The sequence below is a fragment of the Euprymna scolopes genome, chromosome 22, assembly GCF_053919585.1.
Source record: "Euprymna scolopes isolate OS-2025 chromosome 22, ASM5391958v1, whole genome shotgun sequence".
In the NCBI taxonomy this organism is placed as follows: domain Eukaryota; kingdom Metazoa; phylum Mollusca; class Cephalopoda; order Sepiida; family Sepiolidae; genus Euprymna; species Euprymna scolopes.
In genome coordinates, this window is record NC_136503.1 from 5,396,716 (window position 1) to 5,422,390 (window position 25,675).

General features: G+C 31.4%; 1 protein-coding gene across 50 annotated transcripts in view; it reads left to right on the top strand.

Annotated features, from left to right (window-relative positions):
• LOC145243857 (oxidation resistance protein 1-like) overlaps positions 1–25,675 on the top strand; it is an 886,868-nt gene that overhangs the window by 855,011 nt on the left and 6,182 nt on the right. For all 50 annotated transcript variants that reach the window (XR_013862960.1, XR_013862953.1, XR_013862955.1 and 47 more), the window contains 4 exons: positions 14,061–14,174; positions 15,220–15,372; positions 19,148–19,243; positions 21,645–21,718. Coding sequence is in view for 37 of the 50 variants with exons in the window: in XM_080106914.1 (XP_079963040.1) it covers positions 14,061–14,174; positions 15,220–15,372; positions 19,148–19,243; positions 21,645–21,718 (437 nt within the window). In the remaining 13 variants the exon portion in view is untranslated. The remainder of the gene's footprint in view (positions 1–14,060; positions 14,175–15,219; positions 15,373–19,147; positions 19,244–21,644; positions 21,719–25,675) is intronic.

Below are 25,675 nucleotides of genomic sequence, written 5' to 3' on the forward strand. Positions count from 1 at the left end.
AATAACTTTGGTCATGTCTGTGATGAAAGATAATAACTTTGGTCATGTCTGTGATGAAAGATAATAACTTTGGTTACGTCTGTGATGAAAGATAATAACTTTGGTCACAGCTGTGATGAAAGATAATAACTTTGGTTACGTCTGTGATGAAAGATAATAACTTTGGTTACGTCTGTGATGAAAGATAATAACTTTGGTCATGTCTGTGATGAAAGATAATAACTTTGGTCATGTCTGTGATGAAAGATAATAACTTTGGTTACGTCTGTGATGAAAGATAATAACTTTGGTTACGTCTGTGATGAAAGATAATAACTTTGGTCATGTCTGTGATGAAAGATAATAACTTTGGTCATGTCTGTGATGAAAGATAATAACTTTGGTCATGTCTGTGATGAAAGATAATAACTTTGGTCACGTCTGTGATGAAAGATAATAACTTTGGTCACGTCTGTGATGAAAGATAATAACTTTGGTCATGTTTGTGATGTTTCGTATTAGAAGGAATCGATACTCGCTAAATATTGGTTACTCCAGCCCCTATCCCATCACTGCAATGTTGAATTCCTGTGCTTGTTTCACAAGTACTTCTATACAATGTGCTCTGATGAACTTAAATTGCATGAATATCTCTGACTAGAAGCAAATTTCTACCCCTTCACTGTCATCATCATCAAGTGGTGCCCTGCCTGGTACAGGCATTAACTGCTATGGCTTGCCATCTATCTCTTTCCCTCAAAGTATTCATGAATTCATTGTTGCTCATCAATTTCAATGTTGCCCAGGTATTCAGACTGTCAATGTATGTTTCTCACTGTAATCCTCTGCTTCTTCTACCCATGGTCTTTTCCGTCAAGCTAATCTGTTCTATTCCACTTTGTCTGTAGACACTATGGCCCCCATTTGTCTTTTCCATACTGTTCATATTAGAGACCTTTCTTGGTTTGTTTTCTTTTCTATTTAGAATATCTTCAAAATTTTCCAAATTTCAGTTGCCACTTGTCTCTTCCTCGTGCTGTTGGTGATTGTTCGGCATTCAGAACCGTATAAAAGAAAAGACTATACATATGTTTAGAGTATCCTTCACTGTAGAGGTTTCAACATGCTGGAAAATTTCCTATCCAAATAGCTTCTTTCCTAACCTGACTGCTTGCCTTTGGAATGACCTCCCTGTTCCTTGTTTCTTCTCACCTGTAACTGCCAAAATTTAGATGTAATATAAACAAACATCTTCCTGCTGCTGCTTAACCCCCCACTTAGGATGCTTGCTATAAATCCCTTTACTCACTTTACCCTTCATTGCTTTAATCACAATAATCTCTTATGTTTCGGTGGCAATATGCCTTGTTTGGGGTGAAATAAAGTTGAACAAAAACTAATTTCACTTGCATTTTTTATTGTATGGGTCTGTCTTTTCCCATGCATGGCACGATAGATCATGTGACTCCCATCGGTTGATCCATTTACAGATGTCACCAGATATAAAATACTCAACATGAAGGACCACTTTTACTCATATTTTTTCAGTCAGACTGTTCATATGATAACTTGTGGTCAATTGAGATCTGATCTATAAACAGATTTTGGCAGTTACAGGTGGGCTTTCCCGAGGCCACAATCCTGTGGGTGAGGACAGCTGATGGTCTACTTGTATTGCATGTCTGGTATTCTGCACAACTACTTGTCCAGCACCCCCTCACTCATCCACCCTAACTGAAACTTTTAAATAAAATAAAATGAAATGACAGCTCAAGCAAAAGTTACGTTTAAACCAGGACCAAACTCAAAGAAAACCAACCTGCCTCCTCCCTTGAGGCTTGCATTTACTAATATCCGCGGGCTTAGAACTAACTTAGATGATGTTGAGTCATTTCTCCTTGTAAACACCCCGGATATCTTAGCATTAAGTGAAACTAACCTTCACTCCTCCATACCCTCTAACCACTTTAACATGCCTGGTTATCTCCCACTCTACCGTAAGGACTCGGACAGACATATGCATGGACTTGGAGTCTATATTCGAAACACCCTCCCCCTAACTAGAGAAATAAAACTAGAATCAGAGGGCCAGGCCTTTATGTGCTTCAGACTAAATATGCAACACAATATTAGCTACTTATATTTTCTCTACCGCTCTCCCTCAAACCAAGACTGTACCCTAATAAACAAAGTCTCAGACAGCATAGATATAGCACTCTCCCTCGATACTAGCGCACAAATACATGTATTTGGTGACTTCAATGTCCACCACAGTAACTGGCTAGGATTCTCAAATCACACAGACGTAGCTGGTAGCGCCACATATAGCTTCTCTATATCTCATTCCCTATCTCAGATGGTTACATTTCCGACACGTTTCCCAGACCAGCACGATCAACATGCCTCACTTCTAGATCTCTTTCTGACAACAGTTCCCAATGACTGTACAACAAATGCCCATAGCCCACTCGGGAATGCTGATCACGCTGTGATAATGGTAGAAATCAGCCTAAATTCTCGCCCTAAAACTGAAGACCCACTACTCAAAACAACGAGGTATTACAAAAAGGCTGATTGGGAAGCCATCAGGGAGCTCATCAGAGATGCCCCATGGCAAAATATCTTTACTCTTCCAGCGGAACAGTGTGCAAATGAGACAACTGAATGGTTCAAAACTGCTATTGAAGCACATGTTCCCGCACGGAAATACTATAGCAAGCCCCACTCCCCCCAATGGTTTACTTCTGCTTGTGCAGCTGCCATTTGTCAAAGGCAGCATGCGTTCCGCAGATTCAACCGACATAAGTCCAGCTCAAATAAACAGAAGTTTATAGAAGCTAGAAATAATTGTAAGAGAGTGATAGACACAGCTAAGTCAGATTACTCTGAAACCACCAGAAAGCGCATCGAAGCACAGAAATTAGGAACCCGGGATTTTTGGAAAATCTACAACAGCGTAGTTAATAATGGACAGTCAATTATTCCCCCACTAACAAACAATCATGAGGTTGCTTGCACGGCAACTGACAAGGCTAATCTGCTTGCCAGTCGGTTTGCCTCAAACTCCACACTGAACTCGGTACACCACTCACTCCCTGATTTTCCTCTGCGAACAGACGCCACACTTGACGACTTGAAAATCACCCCTTCTCAGGTACATGCTATTATAAAAAACCTAGACACCTCTAAAGCATGTGGACCAGATCTCATCCCGGCTGTGCTATTAAAAAAATGCTCTGCCGAGGTTGCTCCAGTTCTGTCCAAACTTTACAATAAATGCCTTAACGAATCTTGTTTTCCCGACTGCTGGAAAACCGCCTCTGTGGTACCAGTCTTCAAGAATTCTGGTGAAAGAACTGACCCACTAAATTATCGCCCCATTAGCCTCCTCCCGCTTTTCGCCAAAATATTTGAGTCCTTAGTTAATAAAGCCCTAGTCCAGCACCTAACAGCTGCTAAACTCTTGACTGACAAACAATATGGATTCAGGCAAGCCCGTTCAACAGCAGATATCTTAACTGTAGTTTCTGAACGTATATACCGTTCATTGGATAAAACAGGGGAGGGTAGAGCGGTGGCCCTTGATATATCTAAGGCTTTTGACAGGGTATGGCACGATGGTCTTCTAAGGAAAATTAGATCATATGGAATCACTGGAAGAATTCATAACGTAATTAAATCCTTCTTAAGTAATAGAAAAATCAAAGTTGTCCTCGACGGACGTACATCCAAACAATATGACATAAATGCGGGAGTGCCTCAGGGGTCTATCCTTGGACCTCTATTGTTCCTGATATTCATAAACGACCTCCCTGATAATATTGTTTCGGAGATGTGTATATTTGCCGATGACACCACTCTCTATAACAGATATGAGGGGAAAACAAATGAACACATATCCAAGAAAATGGCAGAAACACTAGAGGATGACCTCCAATCCGTAGTGGAATGGGGACAAAAATGGTTGGTCTCATTCAATGCTGCTAAGACTAAGCTTGTTTCCTTCAATAACTACAAGAAACCTTCTCTACCACCAATAGCAATGGCCAAGAACACATTGCCTGAAAGTACTTCTTTTAAACTCCTCGGCCTAACGTTTACAGGGAATATGAACTGGAATAGATACATTGAGAGCATTGCCAAGGCTGCTGCAAGGAAGGTTGGCTCCCTCTACCGTGCTAGAAAACTACTTACGCCTGCCAGTATCCTATACCTCTATAAGGCAACCATTCGCCCATGTATGGAGTACTGTTGTCACATCTGGGCTGGTGCATCTGCTGCTTGTCTCTCGCTCCTGGACAGGGTTCAAAAAAGAGTCGCAAACCTGATAGGTCCTGAACTGTCATCTGGGCTTCAACCTCTGTCCCATCGACGAGATGTTGCATCCCTCTGCCTGTTCTACAAATACTTTAATGGTGAATGCTCTGACGAACTGCAAACACTTGTACCTCCCCGACGTAACTACCCCCGACAAACCCGACAAGCTACTAAGTCTCATCCCTTTACAGTGGAGATCCCTAGGTGCAAGAAAGCCTTTTACTCCAATAGTTTCTTCCCCAGAACTGCGGGTCTTTGGAACTCCCTTCCGGGATTCTGCTTTCCCAACTGCAATGATATGCAGAAGTTCAAGTGTAATGTTAACAAACATCTTTCTACTCTTCTCCCTTCATAATGACCCCGCTAATTAATTCCCTAATAGTAGCCCCCTGCTTCAAAGTGGCACTGTGCCTTGTTTGAGGTGAAAATTGAATAAAAAAAAAAAAAAAAAAAAAAAAGATCTTTGAGACAAGATTGAGCATATTCGCTGTCGTTTCAACAGCAAAACAATTAAGCATAGTGACGTGTGTGCACTTTGGGGTGCATTGTTTTTTAATGTAAATAAATTTGTATTCAACATTTTTGAGACAAGAATTGATAATTTGTATTTTTCTAATTGTTATCATCCAATCATATTCACAACATTTTGGCCAATGTAATCTCCAACCGTCATTACTTGAGAATTTTTTTTTGTTTTTTTGTATTTTCACCTCAAACAAGGCATAGTTCCACTTTGATGCAGGGATATTATGTTGGAAGTTGAGCATCAAGATGTCTGTTCACATAACACTTGAACTTCTACATGCCAGCACAGTCAGGAATCTGGAAGTGAATTGCAGTCTTGCAGTTCTAGGGAAGAAACTATTAGAGTAGAAGGCCTTCTTACATCTAGGGACCTATACTGTGTAGGGCTGAGACTTTGTTGCTTTTTGGGTTTGTCACGGATATTTATTTTGAGGGGGTACAAGTGCTTGTAGTTCGTCGGAGCACCTAACATTAAAATACTTGTAAAACAGACAGAGGGATGCAACATTTCATTGATGGGGTAGTGGTTAATGCCTATCTGACAGTGCGGGTTAGGTTTAGGTTTAGGTTGGCAACTCTCTTTTGAATCCTTTCTAAAAATGAGAGACTAGTAGCAGATGCATCAGCCCAAATGTGGAATATTTCTTTGAACTTGGGAACTTGTACAGAATTTCAATCTGAACGTTTTATTAATCCTTATCCTGTGGAGTTTGATAAGTGGTGATTTATTTGTAAAAATAAAAATAAAAAAAAAACAACCCAGAACATCCAGCTTTTATAACATGCTAAATATTATATACTGTTAAACAATTCCTAACAGAATATAGCGATTTTGTTCATATCATAGCTTATTCGATCTTAAGGGCTAAGTTTTGGACAATTAAATTACTCAAGTCATATTACTATTGAATGGGATATAAAATATCCACAACGATAACTTATCAAATGTCAATATTACTTGCGATCTGTGAATGACGTCAGAGGAATATTAAATCTGAACAATATAGGGAAAACAGTACTCTATCCTTGGACGTACCTGGCTCTTATATAGATAGAGAATTGCATCAGCAGTGAGATATCTACTGGATTGATAGAAAGATCCCACCATTTTCTCAGCCATCCTCTCCTCTCCAAAGTAGATAACCTGAAAACGGTCAAGGAGAAAAATTAAATAGTTTCAAAAGTTATTGCCCTTCCATTTGTTTAAAGATTTAAACTCTAATATCAACATTTCTATTAAAAAATGTGTGCAGAACAGGAGACTTTGTTAGTATGGTCACATTGAAAGAATGGATGAGAGTTCTTGGGTTAGTCAAGGTATAAAATGGTTGAGGTAGGAGGTTCAGTTTACAGAGGGAAGGGCAAGCAAAGCATGGGAGAATGTGATGAAAATGAACTTAAGAGAAATGGAGATAAAGACCTGGCCAGAGATAGGTTAGTTCGGAAGTCTATTCTTAAAACTGTCTAATCAGCATGTAAAATAGACCTTAAACTGTGACGATGATGTATTCATGATTATGTTGTATGGACTGGAATATGAATTGCAGACGGAAAAAATTCAAACATTGATGTTGAACATGTAACGGATAAAGAATTTATTTACTTGCATTTACAAAGATTGACTTTGGATAACTTATGTGAATTTAGTGTTGTCTCTCAGTTTATCCTTGTGGTTAGATTCCCATTTTGAAAACCATTCTCTCCTCTCCAAAGTAGATAACCTGAAAAGGTCAAGGAGAATAAATAGTTCCAAGAGTTATTGCCCTTTCATTTGTTTAAAGACCTGGCCTTTGGGCCGAGATCACAGTGTAGTATCTGTTCTTCAGATGCTGCACTTCAATTTCTTGTTCTGTCAGTGGAGGAGAAGTCCTTCATGACTGCGACAATCTTTAATTTTTGTTCCTTTTCTCCACGTTAAAAAATGACTCTGGTGTCTAACTGTGTCCCATGGGGAGGCATTGTAAATAGGAACTCTAATATCAACATTTCTATAAAAAAAAAAAAATTATCTTAAATCCAAGTGGCACTGTGTCTTGTTTGGTGTTTAAAAAACAAAGAAACAAAAAGTTTTAAATTAGAAACTAATGTTCACTTTTTACTGCGAAAAATACATGTTGACAAAAAATTTTTATTTGTGTTACATATCGTTACATGTCATTACATATCGTTACATGTTGTTACAATTTAAAGTGTCTTAAAATAAATACTCTTTCTTTTTAATAGAAAAAAAATTGTCAGATAAATAAAAATAGATAACTCTATTTTAGATAAAATTTACAGGGATATTGTGTATGGGAGTTGAGCAGCAAGATGTCTGTTCACATTACACTTGAATTTCTGGATGTCAATACAGTCGGTGAAGTAGGGACCCGGGAGGGAATTCCAAAATTTAGCAGTTCAAGGGAAGAACCTATTAGGATAGAAGGTTTTCCGGCATCTAAGAATCTCTACAGTGTGGGGGTGTGATTTTGCTGTTTATCTAGTTGGAGATATTTATGTCGAGGGGGGCACAAGGGCTTGGAATTCATCAGAGCACCTTCCATTAAAATACTTGTAATATAGGCACAGAGATGCAACATTTCGTCGATGGGACAGAGGATGGAGATTTGAAAATGAGAAAGTGTTAAATCAATATGTTCAAGGTTTTGTATTTAAGTTTTAGTTAAAAATTTAAAAAACTAAAACAAAATATCAAACAAAACACTAGAATATATTATTTCTAAACTATTTATAATAAAAATATTATTTCTAAACTATTTATAATAAAAATATATTATTTCTAAACTATTTATAATAAAAATATTATTTCTAAACTATTTATAATAAAAATATTATTTCTAAACTATTTATAATAAAAATATATTATTTCTAAACTATTTATAATAAAAATATATAATTTCTAAACTATTTATAATAAAAACATTATTTCTAAACTATTTATAATAAACATATATTATTCCTAAAATATTTATAATAAAAATATATTATTTCTAAACTATTTATAATAAAAATATATTATTTCTAAACTATTTATAATAAAAATATATTATTTCTAAACTATTTATAATAAAAATATATTATTTCTAAACTATTTATAATAAACATATATTATTCCTAAACTATTTATAATAAAAATATTATTTCTAAACTATTTATAATAAAAATATATTATTTCTAAACTATTTATAATAAAAATATATTATTTCTAAACTATTTATAATAAAAATATATTATTTCTAAACTATTTATAATAAAAATATATTATTTCTAAACTATTTATAATAAAAATATATTATTTCTAAACTATTTATAATAAAAATATATTATTTCTAAACTATTTATAATAAAAATATATTATTTCTAAACTATTTATAATAAAATATATTATTTCTAAACTATTTATAATAAAAATATATTATTTCTAAACTATTTATGATAAAATATATTATTTCTAAACTATTTATGATAAAATATATTATTTCTAAACTATTTATAATAAAAATATATTATTTCTAAACTATTTATAATAAAAACATTATTTCTAAACTATTTATAATAAACATATATTATTTCTAAAATATTTATAATAAAGATATATTATTTCTAAACTATTTATAATAAAATATATTATTTCTAAACTATTTATAATAAAAATATATTATTTCTAAACTATTTATGATAAAATATATTATTTCTAAACTATTTATAATAAAATATATTATTTCTAAACTATTTATAATAAAAACATTATTTCTAAACTATTTATAATAAAAACATTATTTCTAAACTATTTATAATAAACATATATTATTTCTAAAATATTTATAATAAAGATATATTATTTCTAAACTATTTATAATAAAATATATTATTTCTAAACTATTTATAATAAAAATATATTATTTCTAAACTATTTATAATAAAAATATATTATTTCTAAACTATTTATAATAAAAATATATTATTTCTAAACTATTTATAATAAAATATATTATTTCTAAACTATTTATAATAAAAATATATTATTTCTAAACTATTTATAATAAAAACATTATTTCTAAACTATTTATAATAAAAATATATTATTTCTAAACTATTTATAATAAAAATATATTATTTCTAAACTATTTATGATAAAATATATTATTTCTAAACTATTTATGATAAAATATATTATTTCTAAACTATTTATAATAAAAATATATTATTTCTAAACTATTTATAATAAAAACATTATTTCTAAACTATTTATAATAAAGATATATTATTTCTAAACTATTTATAATAAAAATATATTATTTCTAAACTATTTATAATAAAAATATATTATTTCTAAACTATTTATAATAAAAACATTATTTCTAAACTATTTATAATAAAGATATATTATTTCTAAACTATTTATAATAAAGATATATTATTTCTAAACTATTTATAATAAAAATATATTATTTCTAAACTATTTATAATAAAAATATATTATTTCTAAACTATTTATAATAAAAATATATTATTTCTAAACTATTTATGATAAAATATATTATTTCTAAACTATTTATAATAAACATATATTATTTCTAAACTATTTATAATAAAAATATATTATTTCTAAACTATTTATAATAAACATATATTATTTCTAAAATATTTATAATAAAGATATATTATTTCTAAAATATTTATAATAAAGATATATTATTTCTAAACTATTTATAATAAACATATATTATTTCTAAACTATTTATAATAAACATATATTATTTCTAAACTATTTATAATAAACATATATTATTTCTAAACTATTTATAATAAACATATATTATTTCTAAAATATTTATAATAAAGATATATTATTTCTAAAATATTTATAATAAACATATATTATTTCTAAAATATTTATAATAAAGATATATTATTTCTAAAATATAATTATATAAAATAATAATAAAAAGGCCTAAAATTTAATTTGATCCATAATAGATTTAATCCTTTCTCATTTTCAAATATGGTGGTTTATACGCCTGAAGAAGGCCGGAGGTTACATCGACTGAAACTTTGTGTAAATAACTCCCAAGATGAGAACATTAGTCTAAATAATTCAAATAATACAAAGAGAACATTGTTTTAAAATGATAGAAATTGTTACGATTTTCAATAAAGAAGAAACACTCGTTTTATTTATTTAAAAAAATAGTTCACTCACGATCACAATTATTTTTGCATGAAAAGAGACACTTTTTTACTTTTTACTCTTACAGGCTTTATTTCAAACGCAATATCATTAAAAGTAAATTATGAAGATACATAAAGAAAACTAGTGTGGAATTTCCACAAAGTCCCACAAGTAAACATTAACTAACTAATCCTTGTTGAGTGTGTTCCATCTTCTAACACACACACACACACACACACACATTTTTTTGAATTGATAAAAACTGGAAAGACACAAAACCTAATTATTTAGCCAGACTATTTTTCCCAAAACCCTGACACAAATTCTTTTGGGTTTGTTTATTTCTCCTTGGAAAATGCCACCATTGTTTGGTCATGAGTCTTACAAGCTGGGAATCATTAGTCGGATGCGACACACTTGTTTAATCGACTCACATTTTCACACAATTTTTTCTTTATTTCCATTCACCAACAACGCAATTACTTGTCTTTACCTTTTTTTTGATCCTATCTTTTCCGCCTTTTGAGTTTCTCTCTTTCCCTCCCACCTCTCTCATTTATCTCCCACTCTCTACCTCCCCTCACCCTACCTCTCTCCACACTCTCTTACTCCTCCCTCTTTCTTCTCATAAAAACAAAGTCAAAACAAATCACATCAAACTAAATCCTCACTATTCCTAACATCTCTGTAAGTAATGATAAAACCTTTGATTTGAATGCATTGATTTTTATGGCATTTCAAGATTGACTATTCTTTTCGGATCAATATTAAATTGAGATTCATGTGACACAGATATATGCACGAAAATATGTCGCTGTTTGTGTACGAATGATGCATGACCAATGATACATGCAGGATAGGATAGCATTCAGTTAACACCAGAATGTAAAAATAAAATCTGTAAGATGCTCAATTTGTTTGTCACATTTAAATTTGAAATTGTCATTTTCATTATTGAATGCACTGATTTAACATTAACTTGGAGAAATATTTTGAGTCAGTTGATGATAATAGCATTTGATAGGCTATTTTCGGGATGGTAATAGCGCTTGATGGGCTATTTTCGGGATCGTAATAGCGCTCGCTAGGCTATTTTCAGGGTGGTAATAGCGCTCGCTAGGCTATTTTCAGGGTGGTAATAGCGCTCGCTAGGCTATTTTCAGGGTGGTAATAGCATTCGATGTGTTTTATCCGAGTCTTTGTCACATTTTTCTTCTCTTTAAAGTGAGATTACTGTATTTTAGTTGATAACAACTTGCATATGGGAATTACTAGATTAGTGTTTACACAATATTTGCTTGCTTGACTTCTTTTGTGCTGGTTGAAGGTTTACCAGTTGCATTTATTTTTTATAGAATTCCTATTAATATTTCTTGCTTAATTACCAGAAACCCAGAACACTACTCTTGTTTTTGTTTTTTTGTATTTTTTAACTAATTGGCACATCTAAATCAAAAATTGCTCCAATGTTTCTGCATTATTTTTAAATGAACTTAAAGAATTTGTTTACATTGGATTTGATATGTTGTATTCAACCGGAAAGCAGACCAGTGGAACAGTGTTCCATCAGACGTGCAGTTCTGGGAAAGAAGCTTTGTTCATGGAATTTGCATTTAAATTTGGACACAGATAGGGAGTGGGGAAATCTTATATAGTGGGTGTAGCTAGTCAAGTGTTTTTGTGAAATTACTGCAAGGAGTATCATAGATTTTATTTCCTACACACGTTGTGAGAGTGAAAGAAAATGTCATTAAATGTGAGAAATAAAGTAAAATGTATGAGAACCAACCAGAAAAGGAGAAAAAAGGAAGTGAGTTTTGATTCTTTCAACAAAAAAAAAAAAAATGAAATCGCCTATCAGTTTCTCTCCTTTTAATTTGCATTCTTCTTCTCGTTCTTTTCTCTTTTTCTCACTAATTTGAATAAATAGATTTGTTAGCCAAACTTTTTTTTTTTTTTGGTGCATAACTACTCCTTGCACAATTTGATGTTTACACAGTTTTTTATTTTTACCTGAAGTAAATTTGGTTTTCCTATTACTATTGCATAACTGCTTTAAGTTAATTAGCAAAATAACTTTTTATACCCTTCTAATTTTTTTTTCTTTTCACAGTGGCTGTTGCGTGATTATTATTATTACTCACTAAGAGTTTTTACACAGTCCATCTTTAAAAAATTTTCTTTGAAAACGTGTGGTGTTCCCTGGAATCTTAGTGACAAGTCTCCCCAGATTTCCAGTCATCACCACTTCCTTGAATAACCTTTGCAAATTAGTTTCTGTAATCGCAATGGCCATTTACTATTGTTTTCTCATTGGTAATGACCATTTGTCTTCATTGGAATTTGGGTGGCAATAAGCCTCCTCAAGGTCTCAGTCCTTTTCGCACTCACCTGATGGAAGTCTGGTTAGTGCTTTCTCTCTTTGGTCTTTTCATGCTCCTTAAACCTTCTTATGTATTTGGTGTGGCACTAATTTATGATGACACTAAAAAAACAATAGGGGGGATTAAAATGGAAGGCGAGGACGGTTAACTTACAAGTTTCAGTTTTCATGATTCACCTGGTGTTTCTTTGTGGTTTACATCTGTAGCTGCGTCTACATGTCCAACTTTCACCTGTGGATCAGATGTATTAGTTTATTATTATTATATTATTATTATTATTATTATTTTATTATTTTTATTTTATTTTTATTATTTTATTATTATTTTTATTATTTTGAATTGAGTGAATTAAAAATATATATATAGATAGTCACTTTTGGTGATTTTGTTTTCTGTTTTTATCACATAGATCCTTCTAAAAATTGTTGGCTTTTTGCTGTTGTTTTTAGTTCTCAAGTGAAATATTTTATTGTTTCAACATTTTTTTATGTTTGGATTGTTTGAACTACTGTCCATGCTGTCTGCATAGCCACGTGGTGCAACAGTTAAAGATGTTATCAGTTCTAAACGAACCTTTCAGAGGTTTGAGGTTTAATCTTTACTACAGACGATATTAATAAAAAAAAAAACTGCTTAAAACATCTACTCGGTTGTGGTTGATGGAATGAGAATAACTAACCCTTATTGATTATATAAAGAATTTAAAATTTCATATAGATTCACGATTGTGACCCTATATATTACTTGAGAGTCACTACTTATCAAGGCTTGGAGGCCACGTGAGGATAAGAGTTAATGTAAGGCAGTGGTGTAGTAATCACTTATCGTGTAAATTGGGTTGTATTCAACCACAAAAAAAAACAAAAAAACAAAAAAACAAAGCATGCCAGCAAAACAGTGTTCCAAAGGCAGGCAATTCTGGGACAGAAGCTTTGTTCATGGAATCCGCATTTAGATTTAGGCACAGCTAGAGAGTAGAGAAAATCATATCTAGTGGTTATAGTTAGTCGAGTGTTTTGTTTTTGCTTTTTTGCAAAAGTTTAGCAAGAAGGTCTCAGATTACATCATTGAAAATGTGAAAATAGTAGTTCAAATATGCATAGGCCATGAAGAAATAAATTGGATGAAAACAATTCTGTTGAGATAAAATAAAATTGCTGATTAGCAAATGTACAACTGAAAGAATTTGTATGAACGAGGCGGAAACTTAGCTGTTGCTAAGCTGATTTCAGTAGTTATGTCTTTTTTTAAATTTTGTCTGTTTGGTCAGTCCACAAGCAGATAACTCTGGGCAAATCAAATATTTTGCAAAATGTCTCTTGGCAAAGGAGGTTAGGGTTAGGGCACAATGAGTTATCTGCCTTGGATTTAGTTATCAATCTAACAATTTTCTTTTTCAAATTTTCAGCAAATAACAATATTCGTACTCGTTCTTAAAATCAAGTTTGATATGCAACAATACAGCATTTTTTTTTTTTTTTTAAACATTGACATCTACAACAAGAATGGATATTGTATATCACAATTAGTTCCAAATTGCCAGACACTATTTCAGAATGTGAACCAAGAGAATTCCTGCAAAATGGTTCGAATTTTGGAGTGGAAAAAGAATTGTAATTTTTTTTATTAATGTTTCAATTCCATAATAAAAATATTCATAGTATTTTTTTTTTGAATTTCAGATTGTCACAAGTGATGAAGCCTATCGTAGGAAGTCACTTGAGATAGACGACACTCCTTATCTTCCAGAATTGGTAGGAGAAACGCATATCTTAACTGAAGAACAGATAACCACGGTACGTAGCCTTTTATTAGTTCATTTTATAACGTACACATTTTGTAAGCAAAATTGCTTGTGCCTTAAAATAATAAAAATTATATATATATATTAAAAAAAAAAAAATTGAGTTTTCTTATACAATAGCTAGGGAAGCCATTTCTGCTTTCTATCTTCCATTTAAAAAAAATGGTAACTCAGCTGACCAATGTCATTCAGAAAAAAAAATTATTCTCTGACTAAGAACAATTATAAGAAAGACGGGAAACGTATCTGTTTTCTAAAAGGAACAATGAAGACGTATATGTTTTGAATAAAATGTGTTGCATAATTGACATGAAAAGGAAATTGTTAATTTGATGACAGGTGAATTACTTCCCTTGAATTTTTATAAAGGAAATGAAGGTATTTGTACAGTTTAATCAAGACATTAAAAACTGAAAATATCGAAAAAAAATAAAAATAGTCATATTGTACCTATCCGTTATGGAACAAAGTTCTCCGAAAAAAATTTCACTTAATTTGATAAAGTTTTTTTTTACAGCGAAAAAACAATTTATGATACCGATCAAAAGGTAGCACATTTCAATTTTTAGGAAGAAAATGATTTCGCTGTTGTAAAAACGTGTTTTTCCGCTGTAAAAAAAAAAACAAAAAAACGATCAAATTAAGTGAAATTTTTCAGAGAACTGCAGTCCAAAACGGATATGTACAAAATAACTTTTCGACATTTTCCTTTTTTCATGTCTTGTTAAAACTGTACAAGTACGGAAATGGAGACTAAGGTATGTGAAGAAAATGTATTTGTAAAATTCTAAGCAAAGTGTGGAAAACATTACGATTTGGAACTGCACTCTGCTACCAAATATGAATGTTTCAGAGACTCTTCACTTGTAATCAGCAAGTTTGGCTTCCTGTATAATAATTGAAGGAAAGTAACTAATCTCACATTGACATGACGATTAAAAATATTTGTATTGTGATTTTACTAATTGAGTTTACATGATTTTAATTTTAACTATGGCTCATTTTTGTGCTTTTTTTTTTTTTTTTTGTTATTGCAGTTAGTTGAACATCTTCCTGGCCGCACTGTTGGGTATTCATGGGTGCTTATTTACAGCACAGATTTGCATGGATTCAGCCTGAAAACGCTATATCGTGATATGGCCAACTATGACAGTCCTGTCTTATTAGTTGTCCGTAGCACTCGTAATCAGGTTAGTCAATTGTACGGATGTTTTTCTTTATCAAAATTGAAAAAGTTTTCAGATTGCTTTCTAAAAATTCCAAGTTTTTTTTTGTTTTGTTTTGTTTTGTTTTTGGCACAAAATTTTCTAAATCCCTTTACTACATAGTAAACGGTTTTTTTTTGGTTTATTTTAATAAACATAATGTGGACATTTTTAACAATGGCCAACAAAAAAAAGAATGAAAAATGAATGTTATCAAAGGCAAGCTAAGTTATTCTTCCACCTACCTAGATAAGCTTTTATGTTTTGACTTATTTACAAATAACTATCATAAAGCCTCCCAAGTTAGAACAAAAAACAAAATAGTGGTCTCTTTAGAACCATAGTGAAGTCTCGATAATTGTTCAAAAATCGAAAAATTAAACAAAATATGTATATAAACATATCCAATAAATATCACCTATAATGCAAAACTGTAATCTTCTGTTATTATTGTGTGATGTGTGCAGAATAGGAATCTTTTTTAATTGCTGCAGACAAGGTATGAAGCCACTTGATGTTGATGTGAGTTACCAATTTGTAGAGATTGGAGTTACCAATCTTTATGGTATATAAAATGTGTGTTCAAAAAATTTGATCCCAAAATGAGACAACAAATACCGAGTTACAATCTATACAAAGAATATATTTTATTTAACAAAGTAAAAACAACAAGTGCGGGTGTGTGTGTGTGTGTGTGCGGGTGTGTGTGTGTGTGCGGGTGTACACGCATAAGCATGCTTTGACTTGATACGTTTGTATGTTAATGTTTGTATATGCATGAATAGGAAAAGTCCTAATAAATTCATTGTGAATGCATGTGTACCGAGTGTTCAGATAAGTTTGTTAATGTTGTTGTATACATATGTTGTCTTACCTTCAAACTAAGGTTATGTCTGTTAACACAAACAGAATGTGCGTCTGATTACATCGGCAGTTTGAGCGAAAAGAGGGCGAGATAGAGAATGGAAGTGGGAACTGATCTGAAACTGTTAACATTTTTATGTTTTAATTTCTATAATTTTTATAAAATAAATTAATATATATATATATATATATATATATATATATATGTATATATATATATATATGTATATTCCAAAATCAGAAGATATATTTTATTCTCATAATATTTTATTTATATTTTTTATACAGCATGTCTTACACGTGTTTCATTGAATAGCAGGAGCCAACTAAACCACTTATCAAAGATAAAAATATATTCTGTATATTCATCCTTGGGTGGTTAACCACAACAGGATAAGGATACTGAATCTTGTAACTGTCATCCATAGTTGTTGCATCATCACGTGGTGAAACAACAATAATTATGAAAATAAAATTTTTTAAAAATGTTCATACGGATCTGATAAGAACACAAAATTGGATTCATAAAACCATAAAATCCAACATTGATCGCCCTTCGGGGCCCGTGGTGCAGTGGATAGAGGCATTGTCTCTACGGTTCCACATGAGCATTGTCTGAAGATAGCGGTTTCAATCCTGCCTAAAGCATGCTTGGGGATTAGTTGGCCGCAACATAGCGAGACAACAACTATGGAAAGCAGTAATTACTGGGGATACAGTTACAAAACTCAGCATTCCTATTCCATTAGGGTTAATCACCTGAAGAAGGCCAGAGGATGAGTTGGTAAAACAACAACAACTATGAAGATGAGGATAACAGTCTGCAAAAACAAAGAATGCATGAATTATGAAACCTCATCTCAAAGGATTTAAAAAAATAAAAATGAAATAATATATAAAAATATATTCCTCAAAAAATAGATTGAAAAGGATTTAATAAGAAAAAATTGTTGATAAAAAAAAAATGGAGTTTGCACAAACAGAAGAATCAAAGACATTTAATTATTGCAGCATTTATAGGCACCTACCACATAGAAAAACCATTGCATTCAACCCATGCATGTGGAATCAGTCTACTTTAATTCTTTTATTTATTTTTTATATATATATATATATATATATATATATATATATATATATATATATATATATATATATATATATACACAGACATGACAAAAGAATAGACACCAAGTTAAATATTTTTTATATTTACAGATTAGAATAGTGTTGAAATAAGAGTATCTTATTAAAATTGCATCTAACAACATTGAAGCATGCCAGGAACCAAACGACCATCAGACCTATCGGAATTTATGCAGGGAGAAATCATGCATCAACATGGTGGTTGTCTTAGTCAACGGAAGATAGCAGGAACTTTGTCAATACCCCTTTCTATTGTTAATAAAATGATCGTACAATTCACAAGAGAGGATAAAGAGTGCACAAAACCTCATCCAGGTCATCCTTGGCTCTCTGAAAGAATCTTGCGTCTTGTGAAAAGAAATGTTGAAGAGGATCCTCAGTGCAAAGTCTCTGGCATGGCAACACAAGCTGGTGTCTGTCTCAGAACAGCTGTCACATATCTTCACATGTTGGGCTACTATGGTAGAGCTGTGAGAAGGAAACCTTTTCTTCGTCCTGCTATTATCAAGTGCAGAAAAGATTCAGCTCATTTTGGAACAATGCCTGTTTTTTTTTATAAGTCACAATTTGGATTATTTCCCAACAGTGGAAGGGTATGAGTATGAAGGTTCCTTCAGCAAGAGTTTAACTTTAAAAAGACTGCAGCCAATCCTGAAACATGGAGATTTCTCGGTTATGGTATTGGATGCACTTTGGAGTGATGGTTGTTCAGACCTGGTGGAGTGCGAAAGAAACATCAATTCTGCTAATTATGTTTCAATATTACATGGAGGACTCCTAATATTCTCAAGTCGTAAAATGAACCAAGTTAACTCCATATTTATGCAAGACGGAGATCTTTGTCACACTGCTACAATGACACTGCATTGGTTGAGCCAAAATGGGATTAATAAACTTCCATTACTAAGTCAGTCTCCAGATATGAACCCAATTGAAAGTCTTTGAGGCATATTAGACAGGAACCTTCGCAAAAAGAAAAGGAAGCCATCTTCTAAGCCTGAACGTTTAGCATTTTTGCATCAGACATGGCAATAAATTCTTCAAGATGATATTTGTCAACTGATCAATACCATGCCTAAAAGGGTTTTAGCATTAAAAATGGCAAAAGTAATGTCAACCAAGTCTTAGATATTAAATTTTTGACCATTTTTTTAAATTTATTCTATAAATTATGTTTATTGAATTGAAATAAACTGTTTCTATGGGTGTCTATTCTTTTCTATCATGTGTATATATATATATATATATATATATATATATATATATATATATATATATATATATATAATGGATTTGAAACAAAAAATTTAATTTCCAATTTCTGCAGAATTTTACAATATCCATAATATGCACATTTGAAAGTTGAATACGTTTGACAAAGGGAATATTTTCCAAAATATTGCAATACGGATCCTCCATTTAATCATGCTAACACAAGTAAGAATACAATACATGTAATATATATATATATATATATATATATATATATATATATATATGGATATGCATATACAATAAAAAGGAAACTGTTTTTAACTTTTATGAGCTATCCATATATAAAACTAATTTTTCAGTAATTTTTTGTTTGATTAAAAATTTGATGCTTTTTATTAAAATAAAATAAAAAAAAATTATTTTTTGAATGAATAGAGCTGATGTATTTTTTATCTTTCTGGTCCTGATGTAAAAACATGTCTCTAATCTTGCATATTCTAAACAAAAATGTGAATTTCTTTTTCTTTGCCACCAGGTGTTTGGTGCCCTCATCTCGTGCCCTCTAAAAGTAAGTGATCACTTTTATGGGACGGGCGAATCATTCCTCTTCAGTTTTTACCCTACATTCCGCGTAAGTTGCTTTTCTTATATTTTCACATTTTTTTATTATCTTTGTTTTATGTCTATTGCTTTTTTTTTTTTTTTTTTTCGTCCTGTTTGCTAGGACTGTAGAATTCACCAATTCCACCTCTGCAATGAGTGATGATCTATGATATCTAGGGACAGGATCTTGCTGGCTGAGCAGCCAATGTCTATTGAACTTAAAATTCATTGTTTGCAACACTTTACTTTGGTCCTTACAAAACTAAATCAGCAGTCAGACCCAATCCAATTGATCATGGCAAACCCTGACACCCACTTCCTCTAAAAGAAAAAGAAAGATTAAAATAAACTGCCGATATAATTTTTACATAAATGGTTTTATCACAAAGTAAAATGAAATAAAACAGAATACGAGTATTAGGTGGCTCAGAGTTCAATTGATTCTGCAGTAGAAAGCCACAACATGGCTGTATACTCCTCGAAAGGCATCCCTGAACTTGGTCAGTGAGGCTCATAGAAGGCTGTGATTTTCCCCTTAATAAGAATATACCTTTCCTGTAACTTTGAGGTGCCAAGATGAATGGGTTTATCTCCTGTTACTTTCCAGTTGGGCTCCAGGTTAGGTCGGTAGCAGGAAGGATGAAATGGTGACAAATATAATAATATAAAGCAAGAATAAATAAGTCAAGAACAAAACTATTGCAACTAAAAACAAAGTTTAAATCTTGAAAACAGAGGATGAAATCCCATACATAAATAAATCTCCAACAAAATAGAAATCTGGTTTTAAAATGAACTCTAACCCCCAAAAATATAACATGACTAATAAAATTATCCAGTGAAATTTTGGATAACACGACCAACCACTGAAAATTAAAACTCGTTATTGCCACATTCTGCCCAGCAGTCATATCCTTACAAGAAACTGTGCTTATGCATTATAATTGGATATAAAAAAAAATGCATAAACATTATTACGTGATTATGTATCATGTCGAAATCGGTTAACATTCCAAAAATTATGAAACATAATACAGTTGAAAAATAATTAAATTAAAAGTAAAATTTTTCAAATAATGCAGTTTTATTAGTTTCTTCTATTGCAACCAATTCCATATAACAAACTGACTTATCTCCCTTGTTTTCAGTTTTGCTGTTTCAAATTAGAAAATGGTGATTGCGAATATACGATAATAAAAATGTTTATTTGTTGCATTTGCTTTTCTGTTCAATATATTTTATTTCCACTTAATACTGAACAAATATCTTTGAGAACACACTTGATTTAACATTAAGCGATCCTACCACTCAAATGGATTATTACTGAGGAATACATGATGAAACATGCTGAAACGGCCCAATTATTCTAGAAGGTACAGACCTGCAGAAGAATAACAAAATATGACATCTTTAGAAAGGCAAATTGACAAGATTTCAAGAATGTCAAACAAAATCTGCAAGACAAATTATGAAAAAAAAATTGTATATTTTACACATTACAACAAAATTGTAGAAGTAAACTTACAAAAACTAATACTCTGCCAAATGCAATAATTCTTTGTTTAATAAAAAATGCCAAAAATCTGGAAATTGAAAAAAAAAACCCAAGGAAAACTTGGAGATTTGTGATAAAAATAAGAAAGAGCGAGAAAATGCTCTTAGATTATTAAAGACACCAATTGATAACATGACAAGTATGAGATATCTATACATATATAAAAGCGAAAATGTATGTATAACATGACAAGAATTCAAATAGCAAAAAAAGTATGAGATATAGTCAATAAAAAAGGTTTAATGACATCTTTGCTGAAGAAGTATGTTTTTCTTAAAGAATATTTTTAAATGTTTTTTTTTCTTTAAGAATAATGTTTTTAAATAATTTTTTTCAAAGAATCTAACATGATTTATCATTAAATGACCTGAAAAAAGTTCATACCCCATAAAACAAACATACAAAATGCATTAAGGTGCCGTGTTTGTCATAGGGAGGATAAAATGAATTACTATTAGCTTCAAAACTGAGACAGAAATAAGCATGAAGCACTCTGGGTCTACCAACTGCAATTGTTACAATATAAATTTGGAAGCATCATGTTTTTGATCCATCATTGTATGTTTTTGGCTCTATTCTGTTTTGTCGCATTGTTTTATCCAGTTCTTTCAAGAATATGGTACTTATAAGAGGAAGCATTTGATGGTTGCCAACATCGAAAAGTGAAAGTGGTGCTATGGAACAGACAAGATTTGAACTGCCACACTCATGGTAGTATCCACTTCACTCCAGCCACCTCTCACTATTACTATCCAAAACAGTAAACCCTAATGTATTTCTAAACTATTAGGTTGTAAAAATCCGTTTATGTTTTTGCATTGTTTTTCATGTTCTTTTTTTATCTGTTTATTTTTTTTTTTGTTTCTTTTTCTAGATTTTCCGGTGGACAGGTGAAAATAATTTCTTTGTAAAAGGCAATCAAGAGAGTTTAGCAATTGGTGCTGGCAAGTAAGTCATTATTTTGAACTTCAGGATTTCTTCTTTATTTTTACTTTTTTTAATTATTTTCTATTTTTCTGGATATGCTTTTCATTCGCATCTATTTTTTTTTTAATAAAGAAAAACAAGTGCTACCAAATCAGGCTGTCTGAAGATACTGGCTTCCTGAGAAAATAGCACCAAACACTGATGTTACTGTTTTCTTTTTTTTTTCTCTTTGCAAACTTCAATCAAGTTCTGCAAAGTCAAAAACAACAACTTGTCTATACAAAACAAGCAAACCAAACATCATGAATAAATATTTAAAGTTGCAAAGAACTTTAAGCATAAAATCTTTTCCAAAATTACTTGATTTTATAGTTGAAAGAAAGTTCAGTGAGAAAGGTTAGGAATATTTCAATGACTAAGTTTACACGTTAGCTTTTGATGAGCAGACTATAATGAGAAAAGTTAATTAGTTATTTTTTGTGTGTTTATTGATGTCTGCATGTGTATGCTTTTGACTGTACATAGCAGCAGACCAAGCCTGACAGAAGGGTGGAGGGGGGACTGAGATTATATCGATCTGTCATAGATTTCAGCTCAATTATTTATTGAAGAAAAATCTAGCCTTATCTAGTGATCGAGGTCACTCCAACAGGGCCATTTTGAATAAATTCAGAAAATCGTCTATTTTTTATTTGTTTTTATTGATTCAGGTGGATACATGCATGGATTTAGTTGTGTAGAAACAAGTTTAAGCTTTTTCATTTTGGACACCAAAGATTAAACTTTGGTCACTAAATCAGTTACTACCCACTTTGTGATCCATTCTTATCGAGAAATATCCTGATACTTATATAGATTCATATCGCGATGTAAAAAAGCTTTGCATTATATTTTTAGATTGTGCAAATTTTAGTGTGAATATTCCAATAATCATGCATTCCAATAACAAACATATCCAGTCAAATCTGTTAATTATTGTCTCCCTTTACTACAAAATTTGTTGACAAAGAAAATTTTCGCATAAAAAAATGCATCTGTTTAAAACTAAAATTTAACAAATTAAACAGAATATCAGTTGTTTGACCCAACTATCTATGGTGGTCGAATTTTACATTAATGGCAGTTATAATAGAGCTAGGTTAGAACTTTTACTATGTGAACAATCCCAACTATCTATGGTGGTCGAATTTTACATTAATGGCAGTTATAATAAAGCTAGGTTAGAACTTTTACTATGTGAACAATCCCGGGCAATTATCAATTGCCTTGCTGACCCAATTTGTTTGATTGATGACGGAACCAAACCAAGAAAAAATAGCTTCAGTTAGCAGATTTGGGGTTGATAATAATAATATCTTGATACTAACATTATTTTGCTTAAAAACAATGTATTTCAAAGTATTAGATATATCGAAATATTAGATATATCGAAATATATAAAAATTAAAATGTAAAATTCGATCACAGCTATTTTGTGAAATTAATTTACATTCTCTTCACAGTCAGAGTTTTAGCAATTCAATATCAGTTTTGAATACAACCATTGTCTCCCTTTATAAATCTAATTTATAAATCTAATTTATAAAACTCACTGTCCGTTTTGATATTTTCAAACTCTATCGTTTCCAAAACTAAACAGAAACAGAAAGAATCTGAAAAACTTTTTTCACCCTAAACGCTAAACCTTTATCCATGATATAAAAATATTTGTAAATAGAATTGTTTGTTATATTAAAATGAAAGCATTGAATTAATGAGATGTTTTTCTGCAAAGCAATATGCAAATTAGTTAATCTTACTCATAATACACCCCCACCCCCCACCCCAAAAAAAAAGAAAAAAGATCATTTATTTACATTACAAGGTTTATGGACTGACGTTGCCTGAGAAAATTGAGGAAACAAAACCAAAAATTACAACCCTCCAAAGTAAATTGACTGGAAAGAATCTGTAAAAATTATTCTCAGCTGCCATAGCCAACATCTACCCCATCTGATGTGGAAGACGTCCATTTAAAGAACATGCTTCAGATACCTATTTTTCATGGATTCAGTTCATTTCAGTTTCATTTAAAAAAATTTAAATACAAATAATTTTTTAAATTACTTATATTCATATTAGGAGAATCTTAAAAAATATTACTCTCCATCATTTGAAAACAACTTATTACATATTTTTGTTAAACAATCAGGATTTTATGACTTTTTAAACTACCAATAAGTTATAATAATTATTTTTAAACTACCAATAAGTTATAATAATTATTTTTAAACTACCAATAATTTATAATAATTATTTTTAAATAATCAATAGTCTATTAGATAAATCTTAAATGTTGGTTTCTTTGTGTGTTCATATGTCCGCTAAAAACTTTTGCCAGCCATATCAGACCAGATCAAGACAGGGACCATCTGAAAGACCAATCCTTTGGACGCATAATGTGTGAAAATTAGAAAAAATAATTCTCTGGTGATCAACTAGACCGTTTTTTGGTAGGGGGATCATTGCGATTTTTTACAAATCATGCACGCGTATCAAACTTAAACTATGTTTAAAAACGTTATTTTGCAGGGTCATAAGTCATTGTGTCCATAACAGCTAGCGCGTTAGCTAATAACTTTTTTCCCTTCTTATCCTCTTTTGCATTTCAGGTTCAAACCCAGCTGCCGCAGCTCTTTCTTTTTTTTTTTTTTTTTTTCTTTTTTTTTTTCTTTTTCATTCACATGGGCACTGGCTGCTATTTTGATTGAAAGAAAAGTTTCTTTGATTCATTTGTTTTGTTTTTTAGGGAAAGGGGCTGAGAGTAGCTACTTCTCTTTGTATTCCTTCTGCCAAAATATCCGATGGGGAGGTTGTTCTTTTTGTGGGGGTATCGATGAAAGTGCTCAATATCCTTAGTATAGCAGCTGTGTCCAAACCAACCTTCAAGTCCACCTGGGCAACGCCGGGTATCCATACTAGTCTACAATAATTAGACAAGCAAAATGGTGAAGAAGAGATGCTAACTGATATAAATACATGGTGCAAAATGAAAAAAAAATAAGTCCCTATTTACTTGCCTCTTCATGGAAGGAAGATTTAGACACAGAGTCGGTTTTTAATGTGGGAAAGTTTTTAAAAAAGGGCACTCAGGATTGGGGCAAAAAGTGTCCTCAATCAAGAAAAATGTCTTCCTTACTCACCAAGAACAGAAAAGATGAAGTGTAGGTAGTATCAGAAATAGGTGCTACATTTTTGCATTGAGCCCAAAAACTAAGGAAAATTATACCACATGAGAAATAACTCTGCTCCTTACTTAAAAAATTGTAAATAGTTAAATGGCATCGGTTATTTCCCTTTGGTATAATACAACCAGCTAGCTTGCTCCAGTTATTTACTGAGCAGCATTTTTTTCCTTTTCTTATTTTCTCATTCTTTTAAAGTAACCGACTTACTTTAACTTATGCATTTATATTAATGATTCCCAACCACTGTGACACAGAATGATTACTGGTGTGCCGCAAAGTCATTTAAAGCGGTTTAATTTCTTAATCATGATGACACCATTCAATTCAGAATTGCCTAATGTTTTGGAATCTACACATTTCATGGTTTATATTGAAGTATGTACACCTGCCATTGGACGCTTTTTGGATTCAGATTATGGAAGTTTATCTAATTCTAAGTAAAAAAGGCATTAAAATCTTAATGCAATTCTCAACTTATGTGAACTTTGGCTTTATTTAAACAACCTTAAAAATAAAAAATGTGAAAGAAGAATTGAGGAAACAATCTTTTTCACATCAACACCAAGCACAACTGTTTCACTGACATTCACCATTATTGTTTTTACCAGATATTGAAGACAGAATATGTTGATTCTTATTATATAATCGTTGGGTTTTTTTATTGCAAAAGAGTAGAATATGAGTAGAAAATATTTTTGTGATATTTTTGTGCTGTGAAAATATTTAACCTCCCTAGTGTGCTGCCATGTAA